At 47.1% G+C, this 15688-nt stretch overlaps 1 protein-coding gene across 9 annotated transcripts in view; it reads right to left on the minus strand.

Annotated features, from left to right (window-relative positions):
• Window positions 1-591: 591 nt before the first annotated feature.
• PRMT7 (protein arginine methyltransferase 7) overlaps window positions 592-15688 on the minus strand; it is an 82897-nt gene continuing 67800 nt past the window's right edge. For 4 of the 9 annotated variants that reach the window (XM_036274518.1, XM_036274517.1, XM_036274516.1 and 1 more), the window contains 10 exons: window positions 15082-15209; window positions 14505-14640; window positions 13518-13601; window positions 13079-13126; window positions 12345-12434; window positions 6687-6848; window positions 5492-5566; window positions 2121-2281; window positions 1129-1225; window positions 612-878 (listed from right to left, as the gene is read on the minus strand). In XM_036274518.1, coding sequence (XP_036130411.1) covers window positions 711-878; window positions 1129-1225; window positions 2121-2281; window positions 5492-5566; window positions 6687-6848; window positions 12345-12434; window positions 13079-13126; window positions 13518-13601; window positions 14505-14640; window positions 15082-15209 — 1149 coding nt within the window. In that variant the 3' untranslated portion in view covers window positions 612-710. Of the gene's footprint in view, window positions 879-1128; window positions 1226-2120; window positions 2282-5491; window positions 5567-5928; window positions 6034-6686; window positions 6849-12344; window positions 12435-13078; window positions 13127-13517; window positions 13602-14504; window positions 14641-15081; window positions 15210-15688 lie in introns of those variants that run through there. The other 5 variants (XM_036274521.1, XM_036274520.1, XM_036274524.1 and 2 more) reach the window with 3 other exon arrangements.

The following is a 15688-nucleotide window of genomic DNA, read 5'->3' on the forward strand; positions in this document are numbered from 1 at the left end:
GCATACTCATCTGCCCCAAAGTTCTGAGGTGGTGGGAGGTCCTTCTGCAAGAAGTGGGGCACACGGGAAAGGTGTCTTCCTGGCTTCCTCCTGGTGGCTGGTTTCCTGAATCTGCGTCAGGAACTGCTTTGAAATGGTCTCCAGCAGCCTGGTGTCCACTGTCAGGTCTTGGTCACCTGCTGGTGCTGCACACTGAGGCCAGATCCTTAGAATGTGGCTCAGTGACATTACCCATCAAGTGAAAGGGCCAGAACCCAGTCCTTAGCCCAGCCCTGCTAAGGGCTTTAAGGCCCAAGGCCCAACTACAAGTCAGAGTCCCTGCCCCTAGAAGCCCCTCTTAGCTAGAGACAGGCAGAAATTCCCAGTGCACAGGATAAGCTGGCAACTACCATGGCTAGCCCAGCCACCTCAGCACCATGAGGCCCAGAGAAGTGATTAGAGCTATCTAAGCACATCAGAACCACTGCAGGGAGGCCTCTCTGGCCCCTCCTCGGTTTCAAATACAGCCAGCAGCCCGTGCTGCCTGCCACAAATGGAGTGAGGAGTGAGCGGAGCAAAAATACATAAAGGGAAGAGATCTGAACACTGAGAGATCAAGCTGGGTCCTGAAAGGAGAGGCACTTTCACCTTCCTTCCCAGAAAGCCACTCCATTTAGAGCCCAGAGCCTCTCAGGCCACTTTATTTCTTAACAAGTGAGGGTCAGCACCCATCACCCAGGGTATTTAAGAGTGAAATCCATGGTGATGTCTCCAGTGTGGGGCTGGAACTCCACAGCGTAGCTGACTGACTGCGGGCCTCCTGGAGGTGCTCTGGGGTCCAGTATGGTGCTGAAGAAGTACACAGCCTGCTTGCAGTGCGGGTTCCAGCAACAGTCCTCCTGAAGGAGGAGAATCAGAAGGTGGTGAGAGCTGCCAGCAGCTAAGCCCTCTTCTGGCCAGCCTCCCTTGAAAGCAGCTCAAAAATGGGAAGCTGCTGCTCAGAGCCAGGTACCCAGGGCCCCTGAGGGGTTTTTATCTGGCTAAATGTGTCCCATGAATACCCAGAGCACACTGAGGGTGCAGCCTCCCCTAAGAACAGCACCTACTCTCAGGGTCAGCCAGCTCTGGGGCCCATGTGCACAGCTCTACCTTGTCCTCTGCAGACTTCAGGAGGCCAGTGCTGATCGTGCTGTCTGGGGTCAGGTGGTATTCCATCCACAGGACAGCCCCGTGGCTCCTCCCAGGCCTGTGAGAGGTGGGATGTTGGGTCAAACAGAAACAGCACCACAAGAGATGGGTGAACATGGCTCCCCTCTGCTTTCCAGAAAACTGTCTTCCCCACTTCCACCCTGCCTAGTCAGGAGGCTCCTAACACTCAACCTGATTAAAGGCCACTCAGTAAAATGCCGAACAAGAAGAGCTACAACCCAAAGTTCCCACTCACTCCTCAAAGCCTGGCCAAGTACTCAAAATAACTATGGCAAAGGGCCAGGTTGGCGACAGGACCAGCCTCCTCAGAAAGGCTTGGTCCAGAAGACTCAGAGCACAGCCTTAGCACCAAATGCTGAAGACCCCTCCCTGATACCCTGGATGGCAAGCCCAGGTGGGTATCTGCCCTGCCTCCCTTTGTCAGAGGAGCCCCAAAGGGATATGGGCTCAGAGCCTCCACACAGTTAGAAGGGCTCTTCTTCTGGGAAGCAGCAGCTTCTCTTCATGAAGGAAGCTGGAGCTGGGTAGGCCAAACCATGCCTCACAACGAGCGTCCTCACCAATTCCTAACTTGCTTTAATTCCCAGGAGAAAAATGGTCCAATGGATAACCACAGCAACTAAATTCACATTTCTCTGCAGCTGTGATCCAACATGCTATTTAGTTCAAAGAGAGCCTGAGATGTGAAGGGAAGAGCAAAGCCTACTCTGGTTCTGCCTCCTACCCACACATACGCAGAGGCTGTGGGGACCCTCTATATACTCAGGGCCACTTTAGACCAAGAAGGGCGAGGCTGAGACAAGCAAGGCCATCATACCCATGGGAAAGTGGCCAACATAGGTGGTTAGCCACATGGGCAGTAACTACTAGACAGAAAGCAGGCGTCCTCTATTTCCTTCCCTCAAGACCCCTACCCAGGAGCCAACACTCACCTCTTCAGATCGATGGCGCCCTCAGCACGGACAGACTGTGGGGGTACTGGCTGCCGAAAATCAAAGGTCAGGATCTGCTGGGGCTCAGAGAGGCTGCGGCATGGGTATTCCCACAGCGGGTGGGGTTCAGCCTCCTTGCTCTCCCTAAAGTCCAGGGCATGCTGAGAAGAGAGGGAGATGCAGGGCTCTGCAGAGATAGGGCCAGGATGCCCAGGGGACAAGGGGCTTATGTCCCCGTCTCCAGGGTCTATGCCAGTGGCTCCTCATCTCCATGCATTAGGTCCCTCAGGGTAACTGCCAGTAACATGGGGCAGTGGGTCCTCACAGACCACTGGCTTCTCTGTTCCCTGCTGCCATTCATGAGCCATCCCCGTAAGTCACTTCACCTCTCTAAGCCTCACTTTCTCCCTTATTTTTTAAAAATGTGTTTTTATTGATTTTTTTAGAGAGAGAAGAAGGGAGAGAGATAGAAATCATTGAGAGAGGACATCATCAATCGGTTGCCTCCTGCACGCCACCTACTGGGGATAAACCCACAACTCAGGCATGTGCTCTGACAGGGAATTGAATTGGGACCTCTCAGTCCACGGGATGACACTCAATCCACTGAATCACACCAGCTGGGCATACTTTCTCCCTTTTTATTTATTTATTTTTTCCTTTTTAAAATTGGTTTTAGAGAGAGAGGAAGAGAGAGACAGAAACATTGATGAGAGAGATCATTGATGGGCCGCCTCCTGCATGCCCCGCACTGGGGATTCATCCCACACCCTGGGCATGTGCCCTGACCAGGAATCAAACTGGCGACCTCCTGGTGCATGGGTTGATGCTCAACCACTGAGCCACACTAGCCCGGCACTTTCTCCTTTATTAAAATGGGATGACACTGCCCATCTCATGGGCTACTTTGAGGACCAAATGTCTATACTGATGACAACACCTGGTGCTTGGACACTCATCCACTCAGTGGCCCTTACTGAGCACTACAGCTGACAGATCACCCCAGAGTAGAGACAATGAGGAGACAACCACAGTGCCTGAGGAACATTGACCTCATGCAGAAACAGGGGTGGGCTAGGAAGCTGCCTGGAGGGATGACCTCTGGGCTGCCTCCTAAGATCACACAGGAGTTGGCTGCAAGGAGAGTAGACAAAATTGAGCAGGGAGAGGATCCAGCAGCAGGAGTCAGTGATTCTGCAAGGGGAGGTGTGCAGGGAGCCTCAGAGGGTTTTCCTACAGGGGTTGGACAGGGCCAGACTCAGAAGCTACAGGTTTTTCTTGAGCTCTGTGTAGGGGGGCATTGAAGAGGAGAGGCAGGAGGCTACATGGTCACAGGCGTGAGAAGTGGTCCAGACCAGAGCAGCAGCAGCAGGGAAAGAAAACTGGATTTGATGGTTAAGAAACCTGATGACCAACTGCAAATGAAGGTGAGGACTTTCCCAGGAAGATGCCCAGGCCCAGGTATGAAGTAGTGGCAGGCCTAGGATGGGAGCCCTGAAGAAGCTAGGCTGGGGGTGGGGAAAGAGCACGTGGATTTTGGAAGCATCAAGGTCTGAGTGTCTGAGGACATCTCAGTGGGGAGTCCACCACTCTTAGATATTTGGTCTGAGCTCAGGACAAATGCAAACATTAGCCAACAACAGAGATGGGACAGGGGACAGTAAAGTAAGGACAGGGGCCTGAGGGAGACCTAGAACACAAGCCACCTTAGGGGGTGGAAAAAATGGGAGAGGCCAAGACGGTGCTTAAGGAGTAGCCAGAGGGAATTAAAGTGTGTGGTGATGCAGCACAAAGGAGATTTCTAGAAGCACAGAACAATCAGTGGTTACCTGTGGAAGGGCAGGTAAGATGCAAACTGAAAATATCCGTTGGATTTATTTACTTAAAAAAAAAAAAGTTTACATGAGCGATCCACAATCACTGTAGAAAAATGTGAACATGGCCCTAGCTGGGTGGCTCAGTTGTTTGGAGCATCATCCCATACACCAAAAGGTTGTGGATTCAATTCCCAGTTAGGGCACATACCTAGGTTGCAGGTCTGACCCCTGGTCAAGGCACGTATAAGAGGCAACCGATTGACGTTTCTCCCCCCCCCCCCCAACTACCTCTCTTTCTAAAAATCAATAAAAAGCATATCCTTGCTCTGGCCGGTTTGGCTCTGCAGTTAGAGCGTCGGCCTGTGGTCCAGGGAGACCTCGGTTCGGTTCCCGCTAAGGGCATGTACCTCGGTGGCAGTTTGTCCCCGGCCCTGGTTGGAGTCGTGTGGGTGGCAACCAGTCAATGTGTCCCTCTCACGTTGATGTTTCTCTCTCTCTCTTCCTCCCTCTCTCCTTCTTACTCTATCTGAAGATAAATGCAAAAATGTCCTCGGGTGAGGGGAAAAAAAATATGTGAACACAAAGATAAGAAAAAGAACAAAAAAATTAATCACTTCCAAATCGCACAACATTCTGCTATCTACTATTCCACCCTTTTCCGTGTGTGTGTGTGTGTGTGTGTGTGTGAATTTCCTTACTGCATAAGATGAGACAGCATTCCTTGCCCAGCCCTCTCACATGGACAAGTCTTGACTCTTTACTTCAGTCCTTGCAGATCCAATGGCACTTTATGAATTCCCTGGATTCTGGGGGATGCAGACACTGGGAGCTGACTCAGTCCCCAAATGATGTACAAATAGCCCTGCAGGACCCTCCTTCCACAGCTCTTCCCATGCTCTAGCACCTCCCCAGGACTGGAGTCTCCAAAATGAAAATGGCTGGTTCATTGCCTAGCCAGTGTGGCTCAGTGGACTGAATGTTGACCCATGGGCTGAGAGGTCCCAGTTTGATTCCTGGTCAGGGCACATGCCCAGGTTGCGGACTCGATTGCCACTGGAGGGCATGCAGGAGGCTGCCGATCAATGTTTGTTTCTCACATCAATGTTTCTCTCGCTCTCGAAAATCAATAAAAACATATTTCAAAAAAAGCATCTACTATCACTATCATTTAAAAAAAAGAAAGAAAATGGCTGGTTACCAAATGCCTTCTAGAAAGGCTGTCCCAACAGAGAACAAGTTGTTGACATTGGCAGGAGCACTCCCAGAGGCATGGTGACAGATCCCAGCCTGAGATTTAGATTCAGGGTTACAGCCCAGGCCAAGAACTGCCTAGTACTAGACCCTGAGACACAATGGTTCTCAGACTCATGCTCATGGTGAATCAAGCAGAATAGAAACACCTGCCCTCTCTACCCCCAACAGAAAAACTCTCTGCACACTGTTCACACTGTCCAACCCATGTCTCTCCACAGGAGTCAGACATCCCTGTTAGAGGCCTGTGGTGATTGGAGTGGGTGGGAGGGACACTGCTGTTGGAGCTGTGGTCCCATCTACCTTAATCATGTCATCCATGATGTGTACATCAAAGCCTTCACAATTGCCACAGGGGCTCCGGATCCGCCACAGGTCCTGTGAGGAAGGCACAACCCTCATTGACACCCATCCACCAGGGCACCCTTGTGTCCCACCCAACAGGGCCACAGGGAAGTGTGGCAACAAGATCAAGAAAGGTCAGTGAGGTCAAGCTGGGGTGGCCCCAGCCCCAAACTGAGACACACTGTGCTGTTTTCACATGCCTAGAAGAGACCTCAAGGTTGAAGAGACTCAGAGATGCCAAAAATTGAGGACAGTTCTGTGACTCTGCCAAGTCTCCCATGACCCCAAGTCCTCTACTATGAGGAGACAACTGGCCAGAGCTACTGGGCTGTGGTTTGTTGCTCTTTTTCCATCCTAAACACCCTTGTCTTTAGGAAGAAATCTATAAACTAGTTCTTGAGGCTCTGTACCTATAAACAGAAGGTGAGGACAATGGGAGGGAAGGGACCAGAAGCATTCAGACCAGTCAACTTGGTGTCCTCTGTCTCCTGGATTTTTGCCTAGAAACAAGCGTCATTCTCCATAATCCTTCTTTGGCCATGAAAACCAGAATTCATGTGGAAATCTCATCAGGTAAACAAATAACACAAAAGAAATACCCAGAAAATAAGTGACCAAGCCACTACACTACCAATGGACAAAGCCATTCTTATCAAAGAAATAACAAATAAGGTTCACTCTATATTTCAGGTTAAAAGCATTCTAAAATCCTTTTAATAAAAATGTCTTTCCCAAAATGACTCTGTGACTGTGGTTCTGCTCTGATGAGAAAATTAAAATAAAGCTTTTCAATTTTTTCTCGAATAAAGAACATGACTCTCCCATCTCAAAATGCTTTTAACAAGTGCAGCCTCGGCTCTTCATGAGAGCAGAGCAAGTTACACAGCATGTCTCCTGAAACTCTTGATTTATATATTTTAATTATTCTGATAAGCCATATTGTACAATGATAACACATAACCAATTACATTTCATACGTCAAATCACTGCATTTTAAAAAAGACAGGCCTCTTCTATTCAACCCCACAGTGTGCTGAAACAGAAAAGCAGAGGCCAAGTCACAAAAACCCGAGGAACTCCATCTACACCCAAGGTCTTTGCAAGAAAACAAGGTACTCCCTCCCCTTCTGAAAAAAACCTCTGGGTGGCTTACCCTGAACTCCACGACCACAGCGTGCAGCGAGGCAGCCTGGGGCATCACCACAGCACCAGGTCCCAGGTGCTGGTCCAAAGCAGTGCGCACATACCAGAAGTAAAGGTTGTGCCATGGCAACAGGCTGGTGGTGAAGAACGGCTCACCCAGGAGGAGAGAGACCTGGAAAACAGAGCAAGCAGCAGAACCAAGACATTAGGACAGGTCACAAGTTTCACAGGTGCATGGAAGTAATAGGTCATTCCTTCACTCACTCACTCAGTCAACAGACAAGCATGCCAGGTCTGCACCTGCCCCTGAGGATACAAAGATGAGAAACAAACACAAACCCTGCCCTCAGGAGTGCACAGCAGAAGAGGGAACAGATGAGGCTGGGAACTGTCCTTGTGGAGGGTGATGAGCTTTCACAGATGCACGGAAGGGCATGTGCAGGAGGCAACCAATCAATGTGTCTCTTTCACACTGATGTTTCTCTCTCTCTCATCTCCCTCCACTCTCCTTCCACTCTCTCTAAAAAAATTAAATTAAATTAAAATAAATAAAATGTGGTATTCCTCATACCATACAATGGACTATTACTCAGCAGTAGAAAGAAATGAAGTATTGATTTATGCTACAATGTGGATGACCTTGAAATAAGCCGGTCACAAAGGGACCATGTACAGCACGATTCCATTTACATGAAATGTCCAGAAGTGGCAAATTCATACAGACAAAAAGTACAGACCTGGCCGGTTTGGCTCAGCGGTAAGAGAGTTGGCCTGCAGTCCAGAGAGACCCGGGTTCGGTTCCCGCTAAGGGCACATACCTCAGTTGCAGTTTGTCCCCGGCCCGGGTTGGTCGTGTGGGTGGCAGCCCCTCGATGTGTTCCTTTCACATCAAGGTCGGTCTCTCTCTCTCTCTCTCTCTCTCTCTCTCTCTCTCTCTCTCTCTCTTTCTCTCTCTCCCTCCCACTCTATCTGAACAAAAAATGAAAAAATTGTCCTCGGATGAGGTTAAAAAAAAAAGTACATTTGTGGCTGCTTAGGGCTGGAAGGATTGGTGGCAAATGGGAAGTGACTGCTAACAGGAAAGAGAGTCTTCATTTGGGTGATAAAAATGTTCTAAAATTGACTGGGGTGAAGGTTGCACAAACTTACGAATATAATAAATCACTGAGGTGTGTATTTTAATATTTTCTTTATTGATTTTAGAGAGGAAGGGAAAGAGAGATAGAAACATTGATGAGAGAGAACATCAGTTGGCCACCTCCTGCATGTCCCGCACTGGGGATCAGGCCCACAACCTGGGCATGTGACCTGACCGGGAATCGAACCAGTGACCTTTTGGTGCATGGGTCGATGTTCAACCGCTGAGCCACACCAGCCAGGCTGAAGTGTGTATTATAAATGAGTCAATTGGAGCCCTGGCTGGTTTGGTTCAGCGGTTAGAGCGTCCGTCTGCAGACCAGAGAGACCCGGTTCGGTTCCTGCTAAGAGCACGTACCTGGGTTGTGGTTTGTCCCCAGCTCCAGTTGGGGTAGTATAGGTGGCAACCAGTCGATGTGTCTCTCTCACATCAATGTTTATCTCTCTGTCATTCTCCCTCTCTCCCTCCCGCTCTATCTGAAGATAAATGGAAAAAATGTCCTGGGGTGAGGATAAAAAAAAAAATTAAATGGGTCAAATGTATGAAACTAGAACACCAACTTATACCATACACAAGAATAAACTCAAAACGAATAAAAGACTTAAATGTGACTCGTGAATCCATAAAAATCCTAGAAGAAAAGGTAGGCAACAAAATTTCAGACATCATATGAAGCAGAATTTTTACTGATACAACACCTAAAGCAAGAAAAACAAAGAAAAAAATAAACACATGGGACTACATCAAACTAAAAAGCTTCTGCACAGCAAAAGAAACAATCATCAAAATGGACAGGGAACCCACTATATGGGAGACCATAATCACCAATGATGCATCAGATAAAGGGTTCATTTCCAAAACATATAGAGTGCTCATACAATTCAACAAAAGGAAGACAAAGAACCCAATTTAAAAATGGGCAGAGGACCTAAATAGACATCTCTCCAAAAAGGACATACAAATGGCCAAGAGATATATGAAAAAATGCTCAACATCACTAATCATCAGAGAGATGCAAATTAAAACAACTATGAGGTTATCACCTCACATCTGCCAGAATGGCTGCCATCAACAAATTATCAAACAAGTGCTGGCAAGGATATGCAGAAAAGGGGATTCTAGCACACTGCTGGTGGGAATGCAGACTGGTGCAGCCACTATGGAAAACAATATGGTGTTTCCTCAAAAAATTAAAAATTGGGGATGGGGTGGGAAGGAAGGGGAGGAGGGTATGAATAGGGGAAAATGTTTCGAGAAACATCTATAACAAAAACAAATTAATAAATAAAAAATTAAAATTAAAAATCGATTTGCCATTTGACCCAGTGATCCACTTCTAGAAATATATCCTAAGAAGCCTGAAACACCAATCTGAAAGAATATATGTGTCCCTATGTTCATAGCAGCACTATTTACAATTGCTAAGATGTGGAAACCGTCCAAGTGTCCATCAGTAAATGAGTGGATTAAAAACTGTGGTACATATACACAATGGAATACTATGCAACCATAAGAAAGAAAGCTCTCTTATCCTTTGAGACAACATGGAGGAACCTGGAGAGCATTATGCTAAGTAAAATAAGCCAATCAGAGAAAGACAAATATCACATGATCTCACTTATTTGTGGAACATAATGAACAAAATAAGCTGATGAACAAAACAGACCCAGAGACATAGAAAAAAGTACAGTTCAGACTGATAAACCTCAGAGGAGGAGGGCAGGAGAATGGATGAGATAAACCAAAGAACTTATACGCATGTATGTGTAACCAATGGACATAGCAACAATGCTGAGGGGGGTACGTGAAGGGATGGGATGGGGAGGACAGTGTCTAGGGTGGAAAAAGGAGAAACATCTGTAACAAAAGTAAACTAGTAAAAATTGAAAAAAAAAGAAATCAAATCAGTAATTCCAAAACATTTGAAATAAATTTTTCCAATAAATAAATAAATGGGTCAATTGTATGGCATGTGAATTATATTTCAAAAAAGTTGTTCTTAAAAAGAAAAAGAAAAAGGCATGGGGGTGAAATGGGCAAAACACTTGAGTAGATATTTCACCAAATAAGACATAGAAGAGCTAATGAGCACTTGAAAAGGTGTTCAACATTGTTAGTCCCTAGGCAAATACAAATCAAAACCACGAGACATCACTACACACCCATTAAATGGTTATACTAAAAACAATAGACAACAAGCACTGGTAAAGATACAGACAGACAAACTGGAACCCTCATGCATTACTAGGGAGATCAAATGGTATAGCCACTTAGGACAAGTTTAGCAGTTTCTTAAAGGTTAAAAATACCTTACAACCCAGCAATTCCAAACCTAGGTAGCTACCTAAGAGACTGAAAACATGTATCCTCACAAAGACTTAGACACCAATGTTCACAGCAGCACTAAAATAGCCCAAAACTGGAAAAAAAACAAATATCCCCTACAGGTCAGGGTACGTGCTTGGGTTAAGGGCTTGATCCCCAAGTAGGGGGTATGCAGAAGGCAGCCAATCGATGTATCTCTCACGCATTGATGTTTCTATCTCTCCCTTTCTCTCTCTAAAATATAAAATAAAAAATCAACAAATATCTCCTACAGGTGAACAAATATGCAAATTGTGGTATATGCATACAATGGAATACCAATCAGAATGAAAAAGGAAGAAAATACTGACACATTCTACAATAGGGATGAATCTCATTGACATGCCCAGTGAAAGAAGCCCAACACAGAAGACCATATATTGTATTATTCCACTGATATAAAATGTCAAGAAAAGAAATTCATAGACAGAAACCAGATCAGTGGTTGCCTGGGGCTAGGGGCCGGGTGATGAAAATGTTGTAAAACTAGACTGCGTGACAGTTGTCTAATAAATTTACTAAAAATAAATTTACTAAAAAAAAAATCAGCCCTGGCCAGTTTGGCTCAGCGGTTAGAGTGTCGGCCTGCGGTCTGGAGAGACCCGGGTTCGGTTCCCGCTAAGGGCATGTACTTCGGTTGCAGTTTGTCCCCAGCCCTGGTTGGTCGTGCGGGTGGCAGCCACTCGATGTGTCCCTTCACATCGATGTTTCTCACTCTCTCTCCCTTCCTCTCTCTCCCTCCCACTCTATCTGTACAAAAAATGGAAAAATATCCTCGGGTGAGGATAAAAAAAAAAAAAAAAAAAAAATCATTCAATTGTACACTTGAAATGGGTTAATGTCATGGTATGTCGATTACATCTCGAAAAAACAAAAAAGTTGGCAAGAGCTCTGGCCAGTTTGACTCAGTGGTTGGAGCATCGGCCCACAGACCAATGAGTCTCAGGTTCTATTCCGGTCAAGGGCATGTACCTAGGTTGTGGTTCGTTGTGTGGGAAGCAACCAACTGATGTGCCCCTCTCACGTCGATGTCTGTCTGTCTGTCTGTCTGTCTGTCTGTCTCTCTCTCTCTCTCTCCTTTCCTCCCTCCCTCCCACTCTATCTGAAGATGAATAGAAAAATATCCTCGGGTGAGGATTAAAAAAAAAAAAGTTGGCAAGAAATGCCCAACTAGTGTGGCTCAGTGGTTGAGCGTCAGTCCATGCACCAAGAGGTTGCCAGTTTGATTCCCAGTCAGGGCACATGCCCAGGTTGTGGGCCAAATCCCCAGTGGGGGGCATGTAGGAGGTGGCCAATCAATGTTCTCTCTCATCGATGTTTCAATCTCTCCCCCTCTCCCTCTAAAATCAATAAAGAAAAAAAAAAGTTGGCAAGAAAGATGACAGGTTCCAGCTTGAAGGGCCTGTGGGACATGTACAGAAAGATACCCGGTTGGCAGTGGAACACACAACATTTGCAGACCTAGCTTTGTCCCTCATATAGAAGAATGTTCTTACTGGAGAAGTCACAGAGGGAGAGGAGAGGATGGATAAGGAGGGAGCTACAGAAACATCCCTAGGGAAGGATCAAATGAAGGAAGAGAGACCCATGAAGGACTGAAAAGAAGGAGCCAGAAAGATAAGAAGAAAACCTAGAAAAAGCAGTCTCTTAAAAAGAAGTATGTTAAGGAGAGAGAAGGCCCATGGGTTATAAGGGCCCAGAGGGCTGGTGAGATGAAACATGCAGAGAGACTGTGTTTAGTAACTAAGGGGTTACTGAGAGGTGGGGGGCACGTACTGGGGCCTGAAGTCCAACTGTGCAGGAAGTGAACAGGAAGGAGAAGAGCACAGGAGTGTCATGAAGGGAAGCTGCCTGCCCTTACTTGAAGGAGCAGAGACTGGCCAGAGTTCAGAGTAGTGCAAGTGTCTGCTCAAATGGGCATCACACCCGACAGTGGCCAGTTCTTTTTTTTTTTTTTTTTTTTGGTACGTGCCCCTAGCGGGAATTGAACCTAGGACTCTCTGGTCTGCAGGCCGATGCTCCAACTGCTGAGCCAAACTGGCCAGGGCCAGTGGCCAGTTCTTAGCTGGTGAGTTCCACATGGGACCCTCCATGATGTCAGAGGAGAAAGCAGGGAGCTCGAGCCATCCAGAGCTGTGCCACCCAGTGGGAACTCTCACTACTTACCTTTTTACCTTCCAAGTCTGTAGATGTTAATAATTCAGGCCGTTTCACTATTACATTAATTTTATCTTCCAAGTGGTTAGCTTTGAAGATCTTAGAGATAAAACATAAAAGTATTATTTTTGTCCAGAAAAATACATCTCCAAGTTGCTTTATCTGTCTGCAGCTTTCTGGCCAAGTAGTTCCAGAGTACCACTTTTATCTGCTTTGTGGAAATTCTCCCCTCCAAGGGCATCCTATATACCAGGGATGAGATCACTAGCAAAATGTAACAGAAAAAGAAGCTTCTCTCACTGGCACATCAATAGGATTTAGCATTAGGCTTGCAGTTTGGGTGGAGGTGGGTTGTCCATTATAGAGGAAAGCAAAACCTATCACTGGCCAGGAGGAAAAGTATCATCACAGAACCAAACAGGCCAGCCCGTGAGCAATGACTCCCTGGGCACTGGTGTCCCAGAAACAAATCATAGAAAGAATTTAATGTTTTTAGTTTCATGTGAATTGAGAAGAAAAGCTTAGACTTTTTCAGCCAAAAACCAAAACAAAGTCTACACATCTGTTTCTAATCAATGACAGCCCTAGAAGACTTCCAGGCCAGATAGGAGCAACAGAGCTCTCACTGCTGCTACTTCTCCCAGTTCCCTTGGTACCCACACTACTTCACAGCATCAAGTGCCAGACGCAGGAAGGCAGACACCACAGGTACTTTCATTATTTCTGTGACAATTATCACTTACCTTTTTCATCAGTCTATGAGAAGCTTCTGAACTCTCTATTGTAAGTACCTAGAGAGAATACAATGCTATCAGTGTAGGAGATTCACTTAACAGAGAAAAAATTAAAAATTTAAATGTGACAAGATCATATCAAGGTAGAGGGCACCACCTAACCACCTCCACCTGTGCTCATTACCCACTGGCACAGCATCCATGTCTGCACTGACCCTAGAGCAAGGCGGCGGCTCAGACAGCAGAGCTGAAGGTATAGGTCAATGCTACAGCCTGACTCCTGCTGCACACGAAGGCAATAAACCCCTAACTCTGAACCAAGCACACTACATACATGGTAGCTGCACCTGCAAAGAGCTTTAGTCACAAAACTGTGTACCCAGACTACACGGCACCCTAAGTCAAGAGATGTGCTCAGGAAGCTGACAGAAAGGCACATGTCTAGTACCTGCTCTGCCCCAAGGTAATGGGCCAGCATGGAGAGCAGACTGCCGTCACTGACACACAGGCAAACACTGTCTGGATTCAGTACCTGTGGGGAAAAAGCAACTTCAGCACAAGGTTTCTTACAGTATGTCAAGAAATTCTTGTTGTCAAACTGGCAGATCTCACTGCCCAGGTGGATCTTTTTGCTTCCCAGGCCCAGGTGGTAGCCAGTCCCATCCACCAATACTTCTACCTCATACACCTCTCCCCACCCAGACCCCATGATCAGGAAAGACCCATCTTAAGCTGTCCTAGAAGGCCCACCTGAAGACCTGCCCCACTTTCCACTGGCCACTTCCCAGTCCATGATGACAGGCCTCTTTCCTGTCTGGACAGCACACAGACAGCTGTGGGCCTGTAGAGTGACTCAACAAAGGCAGGGATGCCTTTATGGGGCATAGATCTGAGAGAAACTTAGGATGGTAGGGATCCCCATTGCATCAAAATGCATGCATGTACACACATATTTTTCTGCATACAAGTCCAAGGGGTCCAAGAGACCCCCCCTTCAAACCCGGTGTGTGGTCCCCAGGCTGAGAGGCCCCTGCTATAGGCAGTAAGGAGCAAAGGTTTTCAGGCAGGAAAGTTGCATGGCCAGAATTACATTTTAGAAAATTTCAGAAAGGAAACGGCAATGAAAGGAAGGATGGGGTGGCTGCATAGGTTGGGATCACCCACAGGAATTGCTTATTATCACAAAGACAAAGTTCCAAGAGGACAAAGGCAGGAGCCAAGGAAAAGTTGTTAGCTGAAGGCTCTCATAGGTGAGCAGAGAACAAGCCCCCAGGAAGTCCAGTAACAGGCTCCAGGCTCTACCTGAGCACCCACCCAGAAGGAGCTGACTGAAGTCACTCAGACCAGGAAGCATATAAAACAAAAGCAACAAATCCTAAGTGAGACCAGACAATTTCCTTCTTGCCCACAAGCACCCAAGAGCATAGGCACATACCATCCTCAGGGCCTGGACATATTGATCAGTTCTGTGCTGATCATTGATTTCTCCAAACCGAGGCCGGTTCCAGAGCAGGTGAGCCTGGCAGTCGCACACGGGGCGTGCTGGGTGGACTCTCCCATTCTTTTTGGGACTGGGCCAGCAAATGAACAGACACAGAGTGGTGAGTGTGACCTGCTAGAGATCAGTGAGCTTGAAAACATGGCACAGGGACATGCCTCAGAGAAATCAAGATGGGCCTCAGAGGACACACCCACAGTCCTCTTCCGGGCATGAGTCTAGGCATTGGCTCTCAAGGGGCATTAGAACTTGGAGGGCCCTCAAATTCAAGACTCTCATATACGTCTGTCCCAGATGTGGGCCCCACAATGGAGGCAGCCTCTTCTGAGTACATGCAACAGGTGCTGACACATCCAGTCACAGACTTCTGCCCTTATTCTGTTCAGATATAAATGTGCCCACTCATACTTCTGTAATTCCCCAACACAGACACATAAATATCTATAAAAGGGGAATTTACATAAATGTGCAGTGTCACAGGCCCAGTGCCCACCCCATGAGACTCAGGGCATACCTGGTCCTCTGAAGGCTGTACCACACACAGTAGTCATCATGGTAGGCCACCAGGCAGAGAGCTGAGCCCTGGACAACGGGCTCCTCTTGTGGCAGAAAGTATACACACTGCATCCAGTGGTCCCGCCACTGAAATGGGAAACAGAGAATCAGCAGTCACTAAGCTGCAACAGGAGCAACACTTCTAATCCAAACCTAAGTCACAAATCAGTTTGCAGGAAGACCACAGTGTGGGCAACACACAGCTACTGTGGTCAAAGATATAAAGAAGAAAATTCTCAACTTAGAGAGGCTAATGGCTGGAAAGCTTGCTAGAACAAACTGGCTTTACGGAGATAAAATGTAGCCTAGGGTAGCAGTCTTCAAGAAGGGGCTCACGCCATGGCCGGTTTGGCCTAGCGGTAGAGCAACAGCCCGCAGACCAATGAGTCACGGGTTCAATTCCAGTCAAGGGCACGTACCTCGGTTGCGATTCATCTGCGGTCCCTGGTTGAGGTCATGCAGAAGGCAGCCACTCGATGTGTCCCTTTCACATTGATGTTCTCTCTCCCTTCTCTCCCTCTCTCCCTTCCTCCCTCCCACTCTATCTGAACAACAACAACAACAAA

This window comes from Molossus molossus, unplaced genomic scaffold (assembly GCF_014108415.1).
Source record: "Molossus molossus isolate mMolMol1 unplaced genomic scaffold, mMolMol1.p scaffold_m16_p_21, whole genome shotgun sequence".
NCBI classification, from domain to species: Eukaryota; Metazoa; Chordata; class Mammalia; order Chiroptera; family Molossidae; genus Molossus; species Molossus molossus.